At 43.7% G+C, this 25,166-nt stretch overlaps 1 protein-coding gene across 4 annotated transcripts in view; it reads right to left on the bottom strand.

The window, feature by feature from the left end:
- The window catches only part of PSTPIP1 (proline-serine-threonine phosphatase interacting protein 1), a 57,710-nt gene that overhangs the window by 24,982 nt on the left and 7,562 nt on the right, over positions 1-25,166 (bottom strand). For 2 of the 4 annotated variants that reach the window (XM_074601139.1, XM_074601140.1), the window contains exons 2-3: positions 12,066-12,166; positions 8,212-8,286 (exon numbers count right to left, since the gene is read on the bottom strand). In XM_074601139.1, coding sequence (XP_074457240.1) covers positions 8,212-8,286; positions 12,066-12,166 — 176 coding nt within the window. The remainder of the gene's footprint in view (positions 1-8,211; positions 8,287-12,065; positions 12,167-25,166) is intronic. The other 2 variants (XM_074601141.1, XM_074601142.1) reach the window with 2 other exon arrangements.

The following is a 25,166-nucleotide window of genomic DNA, read 5'->3' as shown; positions in this document are numbered from 1 at the left end:
GTTTGGCACTCACCCACCACCATGGTACAGGTATGAGGAGCAATGGGGAACCACTGCATCTGATCATTAATCTATTTTATTCACTGTGCAAAATCATCTTATAGTTGGTTCAGGAGGGGGGCTCGATTGGAACAGTGTGGGATGACAGCACTTCACAGCAAACTTGTCCTAGCTGCTCTCCCTGTTTGCTTTCTCACTCTTCATTTTTGGACATTGTTTTTGTTCGAGAACAGTGCTGTTGCTGGAGAACAGGCTGCACTGGGCACCTTTCCAATAGTGCCACGAGGACAACCAGGAAATGTACTGTAGATAGGGCTGTGGCACTTTCTGCTTCACAGTCATCAAAAGCTGAATTTATGGCACCAGAGATATAATTAGCCGAGCTCTCTGTCAGTGGCAGGGCTTAGGTCACAGGTGTACTCACTACATACATTGTTGCACCACAATTTATTTATTTTTTTTTACTTTTTTTAACTGTAGGCTTGATGATTTGGGCATTTTTTTCAGTACTTTGCCTTTAGAGGCTGGTTTAACTGAGTAATTCAGAGAGTCCCTTTACATCTTGTACACAGGAAGGTAAACCAGGCTCTTCTAAACGGAAAACCACAGTTTTTTTAATTTTCTTTCTTCTCTACCTTTTCTTGGTGAACAGCAGTGTGAAATAACCCCACCTTCCTTTCTGGTAGGTTTCCATTTTAACATCAACATGATGTACATTGTTCTGTTCTTATTGTAATTTTTAAAAATATTCTTTCTGAAATTGAGAGGAGTCTCTGCCAGATGAAGTCTACAGACAGCTTTCCAGCACTCCTGGAACTTCTCCAGCACTTCCAGGAACTTAGATCCTGATAACATGGTTAAGAAACCAACCCAACGTCAGTCTCCTCTGAGACCACAGTTAACATCTCTCCTTGCTCCTGCCGCATAGGGAAGACCCAATGTGGTTTTACCAATATTTCTTTCCATGAAGCCCAGTGCTGGTAGCAAAGTGTGGGGAAACAAGTTCAGAAGCATCTGGTCTCAAATAATTTTCACCTGTGACTCTTGTCTTCATTGCAAAAGAAAAAAAGAAAAGAAGGGGGAGGTGTTGTGCTCCTTTAACAGGGAGGTAATTAAGTCACTAGACCAGGCACATAGTGGAGTATTTCACATGAGAATCGTGTCTGACGTTGCTTAGTGGGGATGTGGTGGAGACATCAAAGAATTAATTTTGATGGGATGTTTTCTTCTTGTTCTCAGAGGAACTATAAACAGAAAGGCAAAACCACTCAGTGCAACTGGGAAGGTTTTTGTACGGGTCCAGCTGTGGTGTGACGTCTAAGCCACCTGTGGTAGAGAAAAGGCGTGAGCAGCACCTTTCCTCTGACCAGGGGAGTACAAGTTTCTGTCTGTCTATAAATTAGTGATAGCAAGGCACTCGCTACCGTGAGTAGTCACATCAGCTCTTCCAGGAGGCTGTCCTGTGCAGCAGGCTGGGCTTAGTGTCAGGTTGAGTGTAGCGTATCTTTCCTGAAAGTATCAAATGTGGAGAGTTCCTCTAGTGCTGTGGTGTGTCTGCGGACGTGTTTTGCTTCTGGTGCTTGGATGTTTTCAGATACATGTTAGAAGCGGAAGCAGCCCCAACCTGAATGGGAAGGGGGCTGTATCGTCGCTCCCAGGGCTGGTTACAGGGAGCACAGACACATCACGCCAGACTTTGCTGGGGCAGGGGTGCAAACAGGATGACGTCTCCAAGTGCCTTCACTTCCCTGTAAATCTGTGCCCGTAGACTACAAGTTAGACCCATGTTACTCCTGAATGACCTATGCCATTCAAATCAAAGGATAAAACAATCAAAACAACTTTTATACCTTTAACATAAAACTAAATTTCCTCATGTCTCTTGGAAAGAGAGCAGCACTGCTCAAAAATGCCTATCCTCATCACCAGGTTGGATCTAACAAGAACTGATCAGAGGCTTAGGTCTTTCAGAGCATGTGCCTGGGTCCATTTTCAGAGTCCTGAAAATTCAAAGTACAAGTGTATAAATTCTGTGTGCGTTCAGAACATTTGAGTGGAGAATAAGTAACCATGGAAGGATGTGACCTTCCAAAATGACATAACTTGTGTTCAAAAATGCCCGCTTTGTGTGAATAATACAGAGGATTCTATATATTATGTGACAGATGCACTGTATTTATACACAGGAAGCAGCAAATGGCATTTTGTTACAGATGCCCTCACCTCACACTCCCTGAAATATTCTATTTCAGGCATTGCAGAGAAGGGCAGAGCAGACATGGGCTTGAAGGAACTACCCTTTCCTGAGGTCTGAAGGAGATGGTAGTGGAAAAGAGGGAAAGAAGAAAGTAGGAAATCATATACATGAGAAGAGACAAAGCACGCAAATGACAAAAATAGCTGTAGTCAGACTAGGCAGAATTTAACCAGCTACTGCGTGTTTACATCAGTTATTTTACGAAAGAACAGATTTCCCAGAGGCTCTGTTTCAGCTGAAGCTGAGGATGTATCTGAAAACCAGGCTCTGTAGTGTATTCTGTTTTCATGTTGTTCTGCTGAAGAGGTGCCCAAAGCTACTGCGTGGAAATTCCCAGTCACCTTGCAACCTGAAAGGTGTTTCTTCTTAAAGGCGCGTGAGCTCTGCTGAGAATCATCTATAGTGTGTCGAGACATCATTACTGTGTGCGCTACCAGCAAACGCTTGCAAACTTGATCTCAGTTTGTAACTCAGCTGAAAATCCTGGTTTCTCTGCATCTTCTCCCATGCGTGCAACACAGAATATGCGGAGTCAAAAACAATACAACAGTTTAAACTTCATAACATGCAGTTCCTTCTCCCCCACTGGATATTGGTGTAACCTGGTATTTGCCAAGAATACATGGCTGTGGCTTTGTAATCATCTTTTTCATAATTTCTTTTATGGTTAGAGACGATGAAATTGTGATTCAGATTTTTTTTGTAATTAAAAAAGTGGGATAAGAGAGCTTTAAAATTAGTATAAAGTAGGAATGAAGACAATTCTAAAATTCATTTTAGCACTGACTTCTGGTAGGTGAGCTCCATAGCTCCATTTCTGTGCAGCATCCATCCTTCCATCCTGGTGGCTGCGGTCCTTACAACCTCTCCTAGGTCTGACCCACTCAAGAGGTACATTTGCAACTGATTTTCCCCCGTGGTCCCTTCCAATACCTATTCTCCCGCCAATGTTTTCACTAAGACTCCCCAGCTACCTGTATTCCCGGGCATAGCCTGCATCCATGACTCTGCTGGTACATCCAACTTGAAAGCAGCAGCCAGCCTTTTCCATAGTCTTGGTGTTATTTTGGACATGGGTGTGTTTGTGAGAAGTTGAACAGGCAGTGGGACTGAGCTCACCAGTGCGGATGTGTGTTGAGGAAGCCCATCTGCCTCTGTCACGTGTGTCTGATCTAACACGGCAACTGTAGTGAGGTGAGCTAAAAAGCTACAAAGAGAAAGGCATTTCTGCAATTAACGGGAAAGTACATTGCTTAAGACTCTGAAGGCTATTACGTACAAAGCTGCTGCTGGGGTAGCAGCCCTTGAACTACCAATTGCTAAGGCTAGAGGATTATTTAGGAGAAATATCCTCATATGTTTGCCCTGTTCTTCTACTCTTCCCTTGGGATCTATTCTTGAGGACAGAATATTAGGCTGACTTTGGCCTGAGCCCATGTGACCCTTCTTGCAGTCTTGCGCTTAGATTCAAGTGTGTGCATCCTTCTGTACGTTAGCATGAACTGCCCGAGACCTAAAGCAACTGCTGAGTTAGATCTGTGTCATGGGTTGGAAAGAGGATATCTCCCTTCCCTATAGGAAGTAGTTTCTACCAGCTGCAGTGCTCGAGGCAAGGGCAAGCAGCCAGAACGCCTGAATTTGCTTGAATCGGGCTGGACTATTGAATGATTGTGTCCTTTGGCTGTTAGGCAGCACTTACAGGGAACTTTTATTTCTTGAGCTGGAAGCTGGAGTGTTTGTTTGCTATGACCATGGTAACCAGCACCAGCTTCTTTTAGAAACCCTGTTTTTGCTTTTTCTTTTTTTTTTTTTTTAAATAAATAAATATTAAAAAAAAGTAGTTCCAGCATGTGTCTCTATGGCATGACTGTCTCTCTGATTTTAGTTTTGGTAGAAATTTTTCTACAGCTGTAGAATTTTTCTACAGGCTCACCATGGCCACTTCCAACACTGGTTTGAAGTCACACCTCCTGACGCAGCGCTAAAAACTTGTCCCCTGCTAGCTCTCGGGTTGAAGTGATTTCTCACATTTCTGCTGCTAAGGAGCCTGCAGGTAGAGACACAAGGCTGCCCTCTTTTCCCAGGTCACGATGTTACATTCCTGCTGATACTCAGTAGTGAAGTGTCCTGGTAACTCTCGGCTTGTAGTTGTCTCTGCCAAGCACGAGCAGTGCCGGGCCCTGCCGGGTCAGTTCTCCATCAGAGGAGCTGTAACGATGCCGAGGGAACAAGCACTGGACAGCATATGGGATGGAAACCTGATGGCTGCTATCACCTAGGTTTTTCTCAAAGCTATGGAGAGCAGTCCCAGAGTTGCTGTTACATTTCAGCGAGCCTTCCCCACTATCTTTCTTTTGAGTCAGCAGCATATTTTTTCATCTGTGTCTCAGTCAAATAAAAAAGGGCAGTTGAATCTATTTATATGTTTAGCTGAGTTCAGCAATTTCCTCCAGCTGAAGCAAAATCTTCGGGGAGAAGGGAAGAGCCTAAAAAAGGTTGAAATTGTTTTTCTTTGATTCAAAACTGAAAGCTGTTAAAATATGGGGGCAGCTTGGGAGAGAACTGTTTCCTAGAGCAATGGCCACTACCTGAAGCAGCATGCCACAGACTTCTCCAGGCTTCTCCCTGTGGCTTGTATTTATTCATTGTGCTTTTATTCTCTTCGCCTTGCTTCGTGCCGATCCTGACTGTGCTGAAGGTAACGACCTGGGCAGTACCCCCCCACCGCTGCCTAATTTCTGCCTTGAGCAGCCCCTCTTCTCTCCAAGCACGGGCTTTGTGCTGCTTCTCTCCTGCTCTGCTTTCCGTAGCAGCTACAGAGCGTCGCTTTGACCTGGTGGAGTGACGGGAGGATTTTGCAGCCAATTCATTAGCTTCAGAAGTTGTGCTAAACAGAATTGATTGGCCTGGGTATTTTCTGATACTGGAAGTTTCGGGGTGGTTGTTGCAGACAGGTTTTCTATGTTCTGTTGATCGAGTTGTTGCAAGGATATCAGGTACCTTCCTGATATTGAGAACTACTGAGGTATGAAATAATTTCCCAGGGAAAGTGACAGAAAGCCTTAGTAGCTGAGGTGTTTAATAGAAGCTGAGGTGTTTAATAGATGACTGAATTTAAGACTAGAGGATAATAATTGAGACTAGAGGATAATAATTTGAGAGCTACCAGCCTGGTGAGGGGTCTGGAGACCAGGTAATATGAGGAGAGGCTGAGGGAGCTGGGCATGTTTAGCTTGGAGAAGAGGAGGCTGAGGGGAGACCTCATTGCCCTCTACAGCTACCTGAAAGGAGGTTGTAGAGTGGTGGGTGTTGGCCTCTTCTCCCAGGTGAATAATGACAGGACCAGAGGAAATGGTCTGAAGTCGCGGCAGGGGAGGCTTAGATTAGATGTTAGGAGGAATTACTTTACTGAAAGGGTGGTCAGGCACTGGAACAGCCTGCCCAGGGAGGTGGTTGAGTCACCATCCCTAGAGGTATTTAAGAAACGTGTAGATTTGGCACTTCAGGGCATGCTCTAGTGGTAGAGAGTGTAGGGGTTTTTTGTGTGTGTGTATGGTTGGACTCGATGATCTCAAAGGTCCTTTCCAAACATGAAGATTCTATGATTCTATGAATTCTGCATTAGCAAGAAAATGAGCGAGTGGTCTAAAATTAGTAATTCCTGCTCCTTTGCAATACATAACGTGGCACAGCAAGTTCTGTAACATGTTTCCCCTGGAAACTGCTTTTTTCCTGGTGAGTGTCAAATGCAAGTTTTAGATACAAATACCTACACAACACCTTCATTAGACTTCATTTGAGAAATGCTGCTACCCAAAGCTGGGTTCAAAGATGCAAACAGCCCAGTTCAGCCTGTCAAGTATTTGTAATACTATCAGGACTCAGCGTGCTAATCAATAATAGGGAGTCCTATGCAGAGGAAGCAGCTAGAGCAATGCACGGGGATAGGTGTAGCATAGCCCTTTCAAGCTTTTCTTATAATAGGTGGTACCCAGGCTCCCTCCCTCTGGTCTCCCTGAAAGACTGACCTTGGGAGCAGAACTACTGTCAGCAATCAATGATAAGCAATCATCAGAAACTTCACACCGTGTCAAACATTTTAAGGCATTAAGACCAAATATTTAATTTTCATGAGTTGTTCCAGCCCTGAATAGACCCTCATTTTCTCTGATTTTAAAGTATTTACTTTGGATAAATGCCCTTCACCGCCCATCTGTGTAACTCCTGAAACAACCGGAGGATGCCGAGTGACAGAAAGCAAAGTGTCCTCTCTCTGCTTCAGAACAGATACAGTGAGACATTTGCTCTGATAAAAATATCAGCGCAAAGCTGGTCGCTACCCAGACCTGGCGTGGGTTTATGGAAACATAGTAAATCAGTTCTGCTGCATGCTTTGTTGGTATATTCAGCCTTCTCTCTATGCCAAGTTATAAAATTGCTGGATCAAAGTGGAGCTGGGCCCGAGTCCAAACTTCCCCCAACTTGAGGGGAGCTTGGATCCATATCCCAACTCTGGGACTTGGCTCTGCCTCTAAATCAAGCTCTTATAATCTCTTAGGAAAAGACAGACCCATGAATTATCCACTAAGTCACAGAAGGGCAGCCAAAGCTGTCTTGCTTCTGAACCCATTTGCTCTGCCTGCCTGCATTGCCAGTAAAGAAATTTAGGTGGAGCCTTTCGTTAATCCTGGAATGCTGATCTTAGCCTTTGGTTTGGGAAGAAGCCATCCATCCTTAATCAGCTATTTTAATTTCAAAATATTTTTTCTTCTCCTTCTTTTTCTCTGATTAGGTCTGTGAATTGGGACACTGGGAAGGTAGAAGCCCTCTCCAGCAGCCTGTGCTGAGAACCTTGCTGTATTTGCATTGCTCGGGGGCAAGGGAGAGATGGAGCACAAGGAGAGGAGAGGCTTGCACCTTCTCTGGAGTGAGCCTCAGCGCTCTCCGCTTGGGTTAATGCAACAGTTTCCCTGTCACCTTGGGTGTGCCACCACCCAATTGATGGCAAGTGCTACGGGTGATTGCCTGGCACTTGCATGCCATGGTGGTGCAAGGGTTTGAGGTCAAGTTTTCCCAGAAATATGAGCAGGAAAACCTGCTCATGCTGAGAATGATAAATCGACGTAAAAAGGAGACTGCAATTAAGAAATGAGATATCGGATGTATGAGGGTAGCAGGCCCCAGGGATCAATAAAGCTGTTTTGTGTTTAGATTGAGGTCTTCACTTTCAGACTTGTCTTCTGTGACCCCAAATCTTCATCCTCTGCCACCTTATTACTGTGTTATTACTTGTTACAGTAATGACAAAATGTCTCATTATTGCTGCTACCATCAATAATAGCAGCAGTTTATCAACAGTGTTTATTAAGTTAAATTCCATGCCAACGTATATCTTCCCCTCCCAATGCAATTTATACATGATCTAAGATAGTAGTAGAGGAGACAGAAAAATATGTGTCATATTAGTATATTTCAGTAGTTCCATTGATTTGTTTCAAATTAAGTCCCTTCAAAGAGGTTTAAAGTTTGTATTCCTCAACTAAGCCTTTTTCCTCCTGCAGAAGCTAATTTTGGTGTCTTTGCACTTTGTTCTGTCACAGTCTCTCAGTGTCCACCAGCTTGCCAGGATTGCCCAGCCACCATCCTAACCATTTCACAACCTTTTCCTTTCCCTTTTTTTTCCATTTGCTTTTGGAAGCAAATATTAAACATTGTTAGGAATCCTGAAATTAAAAAATTTCTCAGTAAAGACCTACTGTCAATGCCCAAATAGAGATTTTTGTGAATCCTGCTTTGAAGGACTATGGTGTTTCCCCATTTTTCCTGTACATTGTGAAGTGCTGTGTAACGCACTGAAGTGAGCAGCTTCTGCCCCCATTCATAAGCAAAACACAGGAGTCTGATATTGCTTCCAAAATGCTTTCATTTGCACTAATAATAAAATAATTCCTTACTTGATTTCTGTTTGTCCTCCTGCTTTTCGGGCGATTTGAATCAGCTCTTTCCCATATCTCTCTTCTGCTTGTGCTCTGATAAAAGAAAAACTTATTCAATTTCTTTTAAAGGTACCAGGATCATGTTTACACAAATCTTGCAATTGCATCCAAGGTATAAAACGTGACAGATACAATTTCTTTAATTTCTCTATCTATCTCCTCAAATCTAGTGCTATTAGTTACCTCTAAAATATTTTTGGTGAGCTATTTCTAGAAGAAATGAGGGAAAATGAAGCCTGTCTCCATGGCTTTGATTACTGTGGAGTGCCATGTACAACTCTGTCCCCAAAAAGTTGGGTCCTTAGAAGAAGAAGAAAGAGGTGCATCAAGCGTAGTGAAGCTGCTCAGATCAGAGAGCCTCTTTTGCAAAAGAAACCTAAAAGATGATGGCTTGACCCGTCAAAAGGAAGGCTGGGAGGGGAGCGAAGAGTAGGTTCCAAAGGATCCATTTAAGCGAGGTGGTGAATAAATGGGATCCGGGAGCAGCAGGAAAATTTCCGACCATTAGAAGAAACACGAGGTGCTGCTTGAAGAGCTGCAGTGGAGGCAGAGGGGGAAGGAGCTCGGCTAGTTGTAAGGTGAGGCTGTGGTAGTTTTGTGGAGGGGACAATATGATGCAACATCTCACCCAATGGGGAACTGTAACTAGTGACTCAGGAAAGTAGTTCTGTTTCTACGGTTAATAAAGGAATATAATTATTTCTTTGCCATTTTCCCCTCCCCCAGCTCTGGAAGAAATTTCTATTCTCTGTTTAAAAAGAAGACCAGTATTTGTACTAAACGTGTTTATGTCGTTTCTCCTGGGTGCAAGACCAGGGCGGAACTGAGTTTTTAGTCTGTGAGTAGCTGCTAAAAACTACTGAATGGCCAATAACAAATAACAGATAGCCTGGGGCTAGGACTGGGGGTGAGGCTGGTGTTGTTTAGGATAAGTCCGGTTGTCAAAAGGGGTTTCAGAGCGTTTCAAACAGTTTTGAGCCTGAAACTTGGCACCTTAGAGAAATGTACTCTTTGTTCAAAAAAGGAAGTCTGATGTGGGTGCAAGGCTGTGCAACCCCGCTGGTTTGTTCTCACATCCATCTTCCCACTCGGCCTCGCTGTGTTTTATTATTGGTATTTGCTGAGTTCCAGGGGTTTGAGGGGTGGCTGTTGGGGTGGGTCTCTGAGAAGATCCCACCGCCCTTCCAGCTGTTCCTGTGACGGCTGCGAGCACCTTGTGTTGTAGCCAGCTGTACCGGTGGCTCTGGTGCAATTCCACTGATTTGCAACCAGCTTCTGTGACCTGAGGCAGGCTCGGCCTGGAGGCTTTCCCCCAGTCCAAGGAGATCTCTCAGGCTGGTGGAATAGCAGTGCTGGTCCTACAGCAGCCTACAGTCGCCACAGCCCGGAGTGGAGGCTGCTCTTGGCCTCTGTCCATGGCTCCCATATGTCTAATGCTGCACGTGGGTTAGTTAATTGCTGTGATGCTGCACTAGATATTGCTGCATTTTAGCAGGGTGTTCCTACATCACTGCTTTGGGGTTCCTCCTAGAAGAATGGGGTGCAAAATATGGTGACAGGCCACACAGAGGTACCACTTGATTTTCATGTTTGATGAGTGAAATGTCATTAAAATGGAAATATACGCCAAAGACACATAACACTGCAGAAGTAGAACAGATTAATTTTCTTTTGATTTTAAGAACAAGAAACACTTTCATGTCAGAGACTTTGCTTGGTGTCGGTGGATGTACAGCAGTGAGAATAACTCCAGTGCTACAGTCCCATTTTTCTTGCTCAGGACACAGTATATCACAGGAAAAAAGCACAGCCGTCTCTTAAGCTGGTCCCGGCTCCAGCAAAACCCTTGGGTCAAATCTTCTTGAAACCTCAGCCGTGAGACTGGACTAGCCCAGGGCCAGAGGAGTCTGACAGGAGGCTGACACCATCTTTTCACATCTGAAATGCTGCCTTTCCCGCTTTCTGGTACTCTTGCACACAGCCATCAAGAGCTGGAACATATTTTGCATTTTAAATCTGGGGCTTTGTTCTGAAATACAACTGCTTTCTCACTCCCCGGCCCCTTAGGCCCTCCTCTAGACTAGGCAGGGATATTTGTAAGCAAAAATGACCAGGGTGGAAAACTGATAAAGCATTAGTGTTGCCAGGGCAGTTGGTATCAGGGCTCGGGGCAGCTGCTGCAGGAGTCCTCCTTGAAAATCTGGCATGAAGCTCATGATATGGGCAGCCTCTAGGAACAGAGATACATCCCATGCTTTGGTCTCCTCCTAGGTCATTCCTATTAATGACATGAGGACAAGCCAAAACAAACATTTTCTAGAAATACTGGAGATAATACCTTCTTTCAGCAACTTAGTGCCCACTATCTTTTCTCCTTTTCGTCCTCCCCCAACAAGCACACACACATATACATGCTCACTGAAATGTTTCGGGGGTGTGCAAAAGTTCATGGAAACAATTGTTCTTGCAGCTTTCAGATCTGCAAAATAACTGTATGTGTATTTTTTCTTTGTGGAAAGTCCTTTGTGCCTCCACCACAAACCGGGAAGAACCTTATCCTGCAGCTTGCAGAAACCTCTGTAGTGTTTTGGAAAGAAACGCAGGCGTGTATAGCATCAGATGCATGCTGCAGTGTGGGGCCTTCCTGAAGCCTGCAGTGTAATTCTGATCTCTGCAAGTTATGAGTCACAAAGGAGCTATTTTAAACAGTTGAAGCTAAACTACCATCAGACAGGTGTGACCAGTGCTGTGTGATATGCTTCCACTGGTGGTCAAGAAAAACAATTTAAATAGCTTCAGATTTTGATGGGAGACTCTTCACACTCTGTGAAATAGTCAACTTCCAGTTTGACAGCTCACATCCCCTTGAAAATCCCAATGCTTGAAAAAGTAGCCTTCAGAAATCCAGAGTAAAACCAGAAAACTAGACGGGGACAGCATGGGAAGAAAAAGCAGGCTGTGACTGAGGAAGGCAGAGCAGTATTCATAAGGAGACAGTTCTGAGATGAACTGCTCTAGGATTACCTGCTGAGTAGATATTCCGTACTGTGTGATCTTTCCTACAGGTCATGCGTGAGCATGTGTGTGCCTCATACTACACGTTGAAACTGTTGAACCCACGCCACTTAAAAACAGAACCAAATTTCGGATACGTTTTTCTAAGTCAGAAGTACAAAAATGAATGGCAAAGGAGTCATAGCAGCTGCATAGTGTGTGTTTTCTCACCCACAAAAGTGTCAGCTCTCCATAGCTGTTGCTGAGCAGCACCCAAGAAGCATGTAAATGATGCACAAAAACTACAACATTGCTATTCAAAGTCTGGTAAGGTTGACAAATGGTGTGGGCTGTCTTGGGTGACTGGGAAAGGCTTTTGGTAGCATCTTACATAGCTTTGTATTTGAAAAATGGCCCATTTTTGGTAGTTGCAGGAAACTGAAACAGTGCCTGTGGCAACAGCATGTTCAAAGAGAAAGAAAAATGTGCAAGTCATTTGCTCTCTGAAAAGGGGAAAATTCAGTAACGCTACTTGTGGATGTGTGTGCTACCGTGTGATTCTGGACCAATAACGACCTGGGTCTTAATGGAGCTCTGGATTTCTGACTCTTTCAACCTTCTCTTCTCAAATCTTTGACATTTCTGTTTATTATCTACTTTCAAAAATCACATCAAAAGGCTGGGATCCAAATCACTCAGGCTTTTCTGTGTGAACTAGTATCACTACCAAATTCAGAAACAGCCTACTGTTCTTTCCAGGTGCCAAGCAGGAGAGAAAATGGAGGCTGTTCACACTTTTTTCACCCTCATTTTCTTACCTCTGCTTGAGCAAATCCTCCACATCTTTGCACATCTTCCTCCCATCCAACAGCCGCTGTACGAGCACCTCATAGCCAGTGTGGAAGGTGAACTCCTTGCACTGAAGACAGAAAGATAAAGAGGCCAGTTAATTTGTGTGTGTAGTTTGCAGGTTTACCAGATGCCTACTGTCAGTCATATGGAGCAAATTAACTTTCTGGAAAATCCAAATGGACCCTTAGAATTGCCCAGAGCAATGGCAGCTGGGGCAGGGCTAAGGGCACGGGTATGGGTGAGGTTTCTCCAAAGTGAAAATCTGTAAAAGCTTTCATTAAATCAAGCGGGGTTTTTTTAATACTGAAAAAGTGAAGTGGGTCGCAAATTTTCCTGCGTGGAAAGCAGCACTAGCTGTCTTTTTGGGGAAGTCACGTTTAGCTTTGGGTATGGGATCTTTGCGGAGCAGAGATGTATAGTAGCTCTTTAAGGACAAGAGCTCCTCCTCCCATATGTTTTCAAAAAGGAATGGTCAGGGTTCACTCACTGCCACAGGGCTCTCAGTGAGACAGTGACCCGCTCTCTAGATGTGAGCGGAGAAGCGAAGGGATCTTGTGCTCGTACAAATATCGATACATGGGGTAGTGGTTGTGCCACCCAGTCAGTGGTGGGGTGTTTTAATGAGAGGATTCGTAGCACAGGGAGACAGTTTGCTGTTAGACAACACTTGGGTTGTGATGTGCTGTTATGTCCTCCTTTGCGATTTCTGTAACAACTCTTCTCATTGTTTGAATCAGTCTCTGGTGTAAATTCAACATGACAGGGTTTTAAAAAAAAAAAAAGTAGAAGATAGGCATGTGGAGAGCTTATGTACATGGACACTGGGTCTGCAGAAAATGAAAAGTCTGTGTTTCTGAGACGTTTGCCAATGAGTGCTGCTTCCCTTGCTTTTGCATTTGCCACCCGGTCTCCTGTGCAATACATGGGATTCACTTGTGCCTTTGGGTATTTTGGCAGCCTTCCTGCCCTGTGTTCCCATGTGGGAAATGGAGCCAGCCAAGGCGATGTGTGATTTCCAGACAGCCACACTAGACAGGCGAGACCACCGAGCTGCATGGAGTTTGCCGCCCCAAAGCCAGGGCTCTCATCTCCCACCAGGGCCCTGCACCCTCTGCAGATGAGGGCCGCGTTCCTCTGCTGTGGTCCAGGACCACAGGTCCCTCCCCATCACACAAGTCCACGCATCAGGCTCATCCCTGCCCACACAATCCATCAGAGCACACCCCGGTGCATCTCAGATAAAAATATCCAAATAATGAGAAGAAAAACAATTAGTCTTGCACTTCTTCAATCTTTTCCCCAGCTTCCAGATTGCACTGCAGCAATGGTAAATCAGAGTCACAACGAAGTCAGTGCTGCTGAGGAAATGCTGGGAGCCCAGACAGGGACAGGAATAAAGTTGCAACATGCTCTGAGTGTGGCTCTGGGGGAGGATTTCTGTGTTCTACTCCCGGTCCTCCCACTGACTCACAACAGGATCAGGACAAGCCATTTTTACTTTGAGAGCCTCTGTTAACTGGTACGTGGTGATAATGTTATTGAAAATGTAGTGGTGAATGTTACCTGAGCTTTATGTTATAGCATTATGGTAAAATCATGGACTGTGTAACCATAAAGAGAGTGAATAAGTTCCTTCCCTCAAGCAGTTTATGTACTATACAAGTGCTTATATACCAACTGAATACAGTTTATCCATCTATCCACTGTCCCCTAAGCAGTTATCGCTTAATAATTGCATTAGTTTATTGCTTTCCACCATGACTGTGAAGATGACAGCTGTTTAAGTGTTGGGACTCGGGAAGGATCCAGTGGCAAGCAACTGTTGGACACTTGAACTTCTGGCTTTGCTTCCTTATTGCTGGGACTGAAGAGGAACAGGGCGAGCTCTGGGGATGAATGGGGGTGGCCGATGGCAGCCTTGGTGCTGCTCACCCAGGCCCTGGGACTTCTGTGGAGATTTGCACACCTGGGAGCGGGTTTTTTTGCTTCTTCAAGAGCTAGGATAAATTTCTGTAGACAATCTTTGTAAACCTACAGGTTGTAGTAACATTTCCAGTGCTACAGTTTCTTGACAGCAGTTAATTCCTTCTTCCCTAATAGACACTCTTACCATGAGCAGGGGTGAGAAAGGAAAGAGCAGGATAATGGTTCACAAGAGACACAGACAAATGTCTCTACCAGCAAAGTGTCTGCACTACAAAGCCAGGTGAGATAATAGTGTAGATAAAAGAATATGGAGAGAGTGCAATGGATCCACTGTTATCACTGTTGTAACCCCAGGAAAATGACAGGATTACACATGCTCATCTGATGCATATGATCACCCCTTAAGAAACAGGATCTCAAAAACAAAGCATCAGTTTTCCTAATGCTTACAAGGCAGATTACACACACATACATATCCCAGGGAGGGATCCTGCTGTGAAGTAAGTGAAAAGAAGCAAGTTTTTGCCATTCTTAGAGGAAAGCACCCTGACAATGGACTTGTCACTTCCCCCCTCTCCCTTTTTTTGAGGACATTCCGACGGCAGAAGGCATTGCTGCTGCAAAAAACTCTCATAAAGTGTTCCCTTTGCCTGGCAGAAACCGCACTGGTCAGGTGCCCCACAACCAACCCACAGCCCAAACATTTTGGTTGTATGTTTCCAGATGTGGTTAACTACATCCCATAGCTGTGTACACAGCTTCCTTGTCCCAGAAATGCTGCCCAGAGGTGAGTGAAAGCATCATATGGTTTGTATCGCCAGTCAGGCCACGAGCAACAAACAGAGAGTGATAAGCACACTGTAAAGTTACTCTCCCGCTTATGTTTAACATATCTCTTTGTTTAGTAAAAGCTAAAACTCAGTGTTTTTCCCCCGCTTCTTTTAAACTGTTGCTATGATGAAAGGATGGCAAATTCTGTATGTCTGAGAGAACCACTTACTAAATTCCCTAAATGGAGAAAGCAGCATCAACTCATTATCAACCCAAAAACACGCACACAAACACAACAGTGCGCCGGGGGCCAGCCTGCTGACCAGTAACCCTGATAAAACTACCTAGTGGACTTGATTCAGCCATTTGAACATCTGGGTCTAAGCCATAAAAGGGAAGAAGCAATGCCATATTAAAAACTGCATCAAGGTTCACTCTGTGGCCAAGAGAATTAATTTTGTGGCACGTCTAATGAGATACTCTTACAGTCTGAGATAAAGGATCCTTTGCAAGCTACACGGCCCATGTAGCACAGCCATGCAGTCTTGTTGGAGCTCTGCAAACAGGCTTGTCTCCAGGACACGCACCCACATTTTTACTGGCACTAATGCAGAGGGAACGGGTTCGTGCTGCTCCCCACTGCTCACGACGCTTTCTGTGCTCCACCTTTTTGCCTCCCTATTTCCTTACTGCAATTAATTTAGAAATGCAAAAGGCAGATTTTGCTTATTATAATTATAGAAATATTTTAGCCCTTTAATGCATAGCCCTTTAATGCAAGCTGTCTTTCTAAGACAGCTGTTTAAATGTGGAATCTGTCGTAGTGCTTGCACGTTCCTAGATGGCAGGCTTTCTGCCAAGCTGGGTATGGGAGTAGTGTTCTCACTGTGCCCTTGTGTGCACGAGTGTATGCCAAGTGCCGGCAGCCACGGCCTTACTCAACAGTTTTGCTTTCTGTCTGTTGCCTGCTAACATGAGTAAGACTTAAACTTGTTAAAAATGGAGCCACTGCAGCCACATCTGAAGGAGAGCTGGAATCTCCTCTGATGGAGGCATCAGTTCCTACCTGCTAGATTCGTCTGGGTTTTGTCCCTGTGGCTGACCCTTGTAGAGGGATTTGGCTCCAAGGAGTCTAGAAAGGACTTCCCAACACAGGCACTCATTTAATCTGTCTTCATTTTGGAGGGATCCATCTCAAAATTTGCTTTATTGTCCTCACTGTGTGTTCCTGAAGAACACGGAAGCTGTATTTCAGAAGCCACAGCATCTGAAATCTACACCAGGGCTGCCTCAGCCTCCCAGGCAGCAGAATGGCTGTGCTATGAATAGCTTGCACCACTAGCATGTCACAGGCAAGGAGGGAGAGGAAGCGTAGCCAGGTGACAGCCCAGGTTTAGACAAGTTTAAGCTGCTACGGTCACTCATTCTGCAACATTGCTTCTTCATTTCCAACGACAACCATAACCACCTTATCCATAAATCATTTAAGGTTAAGTTGACTTTCACAAACATTTCCCTTTCATTTCAACAGCTCTTTTTCTTCCTTTATGTGTTGTATAACTATATTGTCTCTCAGCCTCTTCGTGAGTCCAAACTAACCTCCTTTGCCCTTTCCTGAGGTACTGGATTTTCATTCCATTGATTCCCGTGTGTTCCCATAGTACCTGTCCAAGGTTGAATAAATTCCTGTTGGATGAGGATAATGCTCTGCTACTCCAGTAAAGACTAATGGATTCTTTGTACCATGTCATTAGTGACTGCTCTCTAAGAAGCACTTCTGGTATATCAGAGGATCGTATTTGCCGCCTTCCCCTATCAAATCATACCAGCGGCACCTAACTGAGCTACAATCTACTGATAGACCTGCAATTTTCTCCTCTCCCGCAATGTTACTTAACAAGGTCCCAGAGTGTATTGCTACTGATCTCTTACTCTCATTTTGCACTTTGAAACTTTAATTTTATCTCCTTTCTGTTACCCCAGGCTGGAAGGTTACCAGATACCTCCTGTACAATATTTTCTTTATACCTATTTGTTTCAACAACAGCTATTTCCAGCTGATTCTTAATGTCTTATGCCAGTATCTCCAATGAATATATTGAATAAAATTAATCATGAGACCAGCTCTCCAGATCCCTTCCTCCAGCTCAGGCATTTCCATTTTGGCACAAGCCACCAGCATCTCCCCCCAACGTGTCTTTGGCCGCTTTACAGTTCTTCTTCTCCTGCTGGTGTCTGTTCAATCGTGTTTTGTTTTTCTTCTCTAGTTTCTTTAGGATTTCCTGTGTAGCACCGTAACAGACCACACATTTTCTTTGTCAAGACAATCAAGGTAGCACAATTGTATCACATTAAATAACTATCTAGCCTTAATAAAGCTGCCTTGCCTTTATTCTATTTTCCATTTACCATTTGATATTATACTTAGCGTTTGCATCAAATGGTTTTGTAAAGGCTGCTATAGTTGCACTACCCAGCTAGTGCTTGGGCACCTCTCAGCTGGGACTTTGTAGTGATTATAAAAAAACTAATGAATAGTCAAAGAACTATTTTTTTAAATGAAATTAGGGAAAAATGCTTTAATTAAGTAACAAATGTATTCATTAAATGTGTAAAACATAATTTGTTTATAAAAAAAACTGTGTAGTTGCTTGGAAGAGGGTGATTTGAATCACCACCAGTAATTTCTCATTGCCAAGAAAGTGATTCCACTTAGTCAAAGCATGTGCGGCTGTGAAAGAGGATTTACTCGTTGTTATTTTAATAAAAAGGATTAGTTAATCTGTGTTGTCCAGCAGACCTATAATCACTTGTAAGAAAGTGCCTGACAAAGGGATTTCAGTGTTGCAAGCAGATTCGTATTGTCCTGAGATTTTCCATTAATACTCCACATGCGCGTTGGTCTCTGCCCCGGGGCCTGGGGATTTTCTTCTCATGGGAAGAATCACAGCTAAGGGAGAGGCAGCATCTCCTCTCCTCTTCCCATTTACTAAAGTTGATTCCCTCCAGTGCAACGAGCAACATTGTTCCTCCAGAGATGAGAGAAATATTAAGGGGAGCATGTGACTGAAAAAACCACAATTTTTATGCTCTACTTTGACCAGAATATCTTTTCCTAGAATATTTGAAGGGAGGCATGGAAGACTGCAAGCAGAGGTGTTGACAGTAAGCACACGGGGATATGCTTTCTCCTTTCCATTTCTTTTTTCCTCTGAGGCTTAATGATGCTGCTCCCTCCCATTAGCACTTTCCTAAAGAGATGGGCGCCTTGGGACTGCTCCATTCCCCCGGCAGAAGTTTCTCCATAGGCAATCATGCAGGTAAACATCAGGAGTTAATTGTGGGAGAGATTATTCATGGCTGGCTCTGAGCTGGTTTCTGCAGCCATGAAGGAGAGGCTCTGAGGATTTTGGTTTGGTAATGAAGGCTGCAGGTGGGAAGACTGATGGTGTCAGTTCCCTGCCCAGAGGGGAGAAAGTTCAGAACAAAGACAGCTGGGGGATGACATAGTCTCTTCTTACCTGCTGGTTGCACAAAGTTGAGTAACCTCTTGGTATGTCTTGTGTCTTTAACTAGCTGCGAATCAGCCTTACAGCACATCTCTTCTCTGAGCCTTGTGCTACCGGCTGCTCAGAGGGGGCTGCGAGGCTTTTTGAAGACCAAGCATCTACGTTTTGAAGTCATGAGGGTATTATTGCAATAATATCAAGTAGGAAAGACTGAAATGCTTTACTGGTTACTGAAGAATGGTTTTGGTAAATAGCCATTACAATGGACTGAACTGAAGCAAAAGGCCATGTTGGACGGGGCTTTGAGCAACCTGGTCTATGCCCAGGGCAGGGGGGATGGAACTAGATGATCTTTAAGGTCCCTTCCAACCTGAATCGTTCTGTGATTCTAAAAATATCCAGGCTTGTGAGCAAAGCTCTCACTAGATTGTATGCCCTTGCGTGTCCAACTACTCATATTCAGAAAGTGACGTGAATTGCTCAAGTCATCGCGGTTCTGCTGTAGGAAATGTGGGCTCTTCTGTTGTGGCTGGTTTTCTTGGAGCATTTCTAACACTGTCCTTGGATCCGGCTTGCCTACCCAGAACTCTTTTTATAGGTAGTTTACATACCACTAATCATCCACTAATCATACCTCTACCTGCTCCTGCAGGATAATCATAGATAATCACAGAATCATGGAATCACAAGCTGGCTTGTCAGCAGCTTAGCATCTCAGCTGCTTTGTGGCTGAAGTTATACGTCCTGTTTGGTAAGTGCCACTGCAGCTCTCAGGGGAGCTGCCGTTCTGGCTGTCAGCAAAAAAAGGCCTCTTTCCCAGTGCCTCCAGCTGCAAAGCTGCTCACTAGATTTCTGCAAGGAACCAGGTGCTAGGTGGTACACGGGGAGAGTAACCCCCAGGATACAGCACGGCAAGAGCACTACCTTGATGGGGGAGAAAGGCTGGAAAAGAAATAACTACAGTGCAGACACTGGGTGCATTGCTTGGTGCATGGCAGGATAGTGCTGAGCTGCCGTGGTGATAAAGATTGTATCAAAATCTGCACATTAACTGGTTTGCGCATCTAAGGTGGGCCTGGCTGCAAGCCAATGGTGCGAGCACTGACAGTTACAGCGTAGCTATCAGGTATTCTTTTAGCCTAACAATCCTTCATTTAGGAATTATTTGAAAAGTACTATCTGCAAATATTCAAAAAATCTTAAAAAAGCAAAACACCTTCTCTTAAGTTTGAAAATATTTAAGTATATAAAAGTGCATTCCTTGTCTTTGCTCTTAATCGTTCCCAAGGCTTTTATCAAAAGTATTATCAAGATTGGTTTGGGACTGAAAACGATAAATGTTGCTAAGTGTTCATACAGATTTTCAAAAGAGAAAAAGAAATTGCAACTTCTTATGGGTATCTCATGATGCACAACTTTTGTGCATCATAGCTTATCTTGCTTAGTTAAAGTAAACTTGACAATTTTAGTAAACCAAAAACTTGAGATTCATTTTTCCAAGTTGAAAAATGAAATAGCTACTGGTGTGAGGAGGAAGTTTAGAGAGAACAGGGGATAGTGAGTTTTGAACAAGCATCTGCAAGTCTTTTTCAACTGTCAGAAAGAAATCCTTTCTGTCCACAGTTGTACCACACTTGGTATCTCAGTCCTGGATTGAAAGTAAGTTGTTCTGACTGTGTTATATCAATGAATTATATCATTGTGTCATACCACTGTGTACTGACACTGCTTAAAAAGAGTGTTTCTAGATCTTGATCTCTTGATCTGCTAGCCTCCTTGTCAAGGGCTCTGTCAAGGGCTCAGTATTTACTGTAGATGAGCAGCAAACAGATTTAATAGCCAACAGTCAAACATGATTTATAATCTCAAAGTACCTTTGACTGGGATGGATATTTTCTATCATGTCATGGTCTTTCACTGTAAGCTAATCGCTTGCTTTGTGTTTCCTTTTTATTTCCCCTGGGATACTTTAAAACTTCATAGTATTTCTAGGAATAGCTTCACATGATACCAAGTGTCTTAGGAATTGTACTGCTCTTTTTCTGTGCCACTCAAGCTATCCTGAAATAAATAGCGAAATAAAATGGGATAGCAGTAAGCACCACTAATTTGTATATCTGATGTCCAAGGGACTGTTCCGATCCCTGCTCCAGCTCAGCTGTGGTACTGAGGAGGGGTGTCTTGCCTTACATGGCCCTGGTGCAACAAGAGGATGATGCTGTCCTAGTTCTGCTCTACACCAGTGGGACATGAAAGAGCCTTTTTGCAAAACAAAACCCCGGGTTCCCAGCCTGACCCTCTGCTGCCTTGTCCTGGAAATGTGTTAACAGCTGAAAACCCAGCTGTGCAACCTAAGTAATAGGTGAGCTCATAAATGAAGGAAGGTTGTTGGTGACCAGAACAGAGGAGCATTGTGGTGGAAGCCTCTAACCAAAACAGTCTCCTCTGATCAATGCTTGGTGTGATAAGAATCCTTTTCTGTAAATTTTCATGTGATAACAAACTGCTTAATGAGTTTAAAAGCATACGTCCATGCTGTGTGCTGCTGTACCATGTAAGAGCTCCTTTTTCTTACTGGCTGGAACTGGTTGGAATGGACAGGAATGGGATATTGCTTATGGTTTCCAGGATCGTACTGACTACAGAATTTATACAAACTTTAAAAAACAGTACATTGTTTAAAAAGTGTACGATTTCTCCACATAAGCAGGAAAAAAGCAAGGAAGAGTTAGGTGGACTGGAGCTGGCTGTGTAACATTTCTGTCATTTCCTGTAAATTCACTCTTTGCACATTAGAAACATAAATGTTTACTAAGGATGTAGGTGGCCATCTTGGGACTTTTCTGTGATAATTTCAGGAGTTGACTTGGGCATCATCAACATGAGACTTGGTTTGCAATTTCATGTCAGTCTGTTACCTAAATCTGCAATGCAGTACTTTTAATGGGGAGCGAGCAGTATTTACTGCCAGACATAACATAAATGTGAACTTTGAATGACACCTTCAAATATCAGAAGGAAAAAAACACTGCATTTGTAGCATTCCAATTGCTGAGCTGCTAGATTGCCATCTTGGGCTTCCCCCTGCAATGAGGTAGGCTAGAGAACTTCAAATGAAAGCAGAGATTCTTATCAGACTTCAATTCTGCAGTAGCCAGGATGTTCAGAATTTAATTGAAATTGACATTTCACAAACTTCACAGTAGCATTGCAAAATTGGTGACATTGAGCAAACCAGTAGCTTCCCACTCTCTCTGACATTGTGAGTTTTCTCTGAGAAGAAAATGGTTGGTTTAGAGTTTTGCTGATGAGAGGAATATGCTCCTCGCCCTCCTCACTGGCGTCCTGAACTGCTCATTGTTATGTATTAGGCATTCTTACAGTCACGGCTCCCTTCACGTTTTAATCCTCCCATGATTTGCATAGCTACAAAGTGATGGCTGCACAGAAGCCTTCTTAACCTTTGCAGGGCTCATTGGCTGGCAAACTAATGGCACACAGGGAACAGACTTGCAAAGTCTCAATTCCAGTCTAATAAAAGGACTCTGCTGGTGCTTATTACCTCCACTTTAGCTTCTCTTCTTAATACTTTAGTTAAATTGTATTTATCCTAGGGAAGAAAAACTGTAGCTTAATTTTTGCTCTCTTTGTAAGAGTACAACATTTTATGGTGGTTTTGTTTTGTTCTGGTTTTCTTTGCATAGCAGTGTTTCTACATCTCATAACAGGATTAATCAATTAATCACAAAATCAGACCCCCAAGGTTTAGCCAGAGGACTGGAGAATGTGACAGTGATCTCTGAACTTTCAGTTTCTTTCAAAAGTTACATGGAAAGAGCTTTGCCTGTTGGAAGGCAGAAATAGAGCTTCAGAGACATGCCATATCACCACCTTTCAGCTGCCCATCTGCCCATCCCTCTTCATGATTCAGTTCAGGAACCTTCCACAAAGGGCATCAGCGAAGTCAGGAAATGGAAACCTTGTGCTGCCCTCTTTCACAAGAACACCTTCTTCGTCCTGAGTAGGAGAAGAACTTTGAGATGCTGTCACTTATTGTTTTATTCCAAGTGTCTGGTATTGTAAAGCACTCAGGAAAAACAATGCACCCTCTCTTGAATCGCACGTATTCCACCAGGTTGAGGTCATGCTTTTATGTGCCTGTTTCCACTGGCTTTCACTGACTTCAGCGTTGACCTGAAGTTCCTGCGGGTGGGAGTCTCAGGATGTTTCTGACCACCCTCAGGACATGGCATGCTTCTACTGCGCAGCAGTTGAGACCCCTGATGCTTCTGTGCTAGGAAATGGAGAAGGGGTCAGCAGCCAGATGTGCATCACAAGAAAAAAGTGTGACAAAAAGCTAGGAATCCATTCAGAAAATTTGGATATAAGAAACTTCTGGAAAACCTTTGTGATGGGGATAGTGAGAAATGGGACAGGAGGAAGGAAAATCCCTTGCTAGTTTTAAATCAGAGCTTGATGTGGCTATATGACACAAGCTTGAGGTGGTGGCATCCCTTTCTATTTTCTCCATGTGGTGAGACACAGATAAATGTGTGTATTTTCTCCGTGTAGTTAGACAGCAGCTAAATCCATAAGGTAAGGTGGCCTCTTCCTGGGACCCAGCAGAGGGGCCTGATGTGAGCGTTTGCACCTGCCTTTCATAAGGCACGGCAGCGTTTTGCCATGGTCAATGGTGAAATCAGATATTGCTTCAGTCTCTTATTGAATAATATCAGCTACACAAGAGAAACTGGAAGTAAAATAAGGAGAAATAGATTCTTAAAAGTAGAGGATACTTCTGCTTTATACAAAATAATAGTCAAGAGTTTATTTTTGTTTCTATTCCTCTTTAGTTCATCCGCTTCCAGGTCTCTTCCCTTTTATGAGAGAGCTCCTCTCCTCCTGCGAGCACTGTGGGGTAGGTCCCAGACCGCTGGGACTGAGGCAGCGTGCAAACAGCCCTGACTTGCTCAGGCACAGGGACAATTGTTCAGAAGATCGTACAGAGCCACAGGAACCAGACCTGCTTAGTTGGTACATTAATTCATTAAAAAAAACCTACTTGTCTTTCTCCTCCCTGTCTTAGAAAACTTAGAATTGTTTCCTGTCAGTGCTGAAAAAGGCACCAAATACAACATACTGCTGCACCCACACTCTCTGATTCCCCTATAAGATGAGCCAGGGGTTTTTAGTTGGGCTTTCCTGGCACGTAGGAAAGGGTAAAGCCTCACAAAATCTTGCCAGAGACTTGCTGTACAAGGGCAATGAACTAAAGATTTAGTTCATTTCTTAGTAAGGATTATTCCAATAGCTACATATTACCGTTCCCATTTTACAAGAGATTTTCACCACTTAAATAATCGTTTTCGACACATCCTGTTACTCAATATGATGCAAGATATTCTTACACTCCGTTAGTATGGTGTATCACAAAGTCCTGGGGAACTGTGTAATCCGACAGAACAAAATCAACTTTAGGCTTTTAGAAATTCTTAAAGGGAAGCAGGATTAATTTAAGTAAAGTTAAGCAGTTTGTCCAGGCGGGACAACCATGCCAGTTGCCTCCTTCTGGGAGGCATTTCTCTGTGTTTGCTCCCACTTGCATAAATGTCCCTCCTGCCCTATGCAAAAATAATTAAAAATTGACTTATTTGAGGTTTTTTAGGAATTGCTGAATCAATGAGGTATTCAGCTGGATGTTCCCCCTTTCTGGTGCAAGCTCCCAGGGTATAGGAAATGGGCAAGATCTACATAACTGGGTGCACACTAAGGGACTGCAGCAGCGTAGCTGCTTTTGAACCCCTTGAGCTGCTAGAAGCGTTGCATCAGCCCAACTGTCAGGCACAAGGTGTCCGTTCACTCGAAACTGCCTTGTCTGTTAACCAGTAAGAATAAAATTCTTGTTCCACTCCCAAAGAGCCTCACCATTATCTGCTTTAGGAGTGTTCTATGTTCTCATGAGCTTCTCTCATACGAAACGAACTACTATCACTTCTAGAGTGGGGTGGGAAACAGTTTTCTTGCCCTGCAAATTTATATAAGATTTTAAAAGTCCACATTTCACCTCTCGACAACAGCAGCAACAGAAAACAACAAGAAAAGACATTCACATTGATATAAGGAAGACACTGGCTCTGAATCAGGCATATGTGATTGAGACATCCCTCTGCCTAAGCTGGCACACGGTTCACCATCTGCTGTCTATAGAAGGAAGAGGAATTTCATTTTAATCCCTCCTTTCTCTAGCTGTTTTACTCATGGATGAATCTATGGGAGTGGAGGGAAGGCATGCCTGGACTCCAGGCTGCAGGTAGGGTAGACTGTGGGCAACAAAAGCTCCAGCTCCTGTTCCAGATGATGTCTCCCCACTGCAGAGCTCCCAGGACCCCAGAGGGCTTATTTTTATGAGTTTGGCCTCCTCTTCAACTCTTTGGTTAGAAATTTCACCTGAAGCCTCCATCTCCAGAGGAAGATTTCACCGATGTGAACTTTTTCATCAAAACCTAGCTTTATCTTCCAAAATAGCTCCCCTAAAAAAAATCTCCCACAAAAAAAAAAGGTTTTATCAAAAACATGAGTCCTAACCAAAAGTGCGGCCGGGGTCTTTCAATGGCAGGTGCCTCTTTTCCTTCTGGTGCTCCTGGGGATTTCCATCCTGCTGAGCAGCAGCCCCCAGGGCTGTTCGTCAGTCCTGACTTGTTAATAATCCTTCAGTAATTACAGCGTCTATTGCAAATAGGATGAAGCGATGAGACTCAGACCTCAGTGTCTTTCACCACCTATTTTCTTTTTTCCTTTCCTTTATTTTTTATTTTTCTTTCACTTTAGGAATTAATTAGGTCTGGACAAATTGAGAGAAGC

The sequence above is a fragment of the Larus michahellis genome, chromosome 9 (genome assembly GCF_964199755.1).
Source record: "Larus michahellis chromosome 9, bLarMic1.1, whole genome shotgun sequence".
In the NCBI taxonomy this organism is placed as follows: domain Eukaryota; kingdom Metazoa; phylum Chordata; class Aves; order Charadriiformes; family Laridae; genus Larus; species Larus michahellis.
This window is presented reverse-complemented; position numbering and strand designations above follow the sequence as displayed.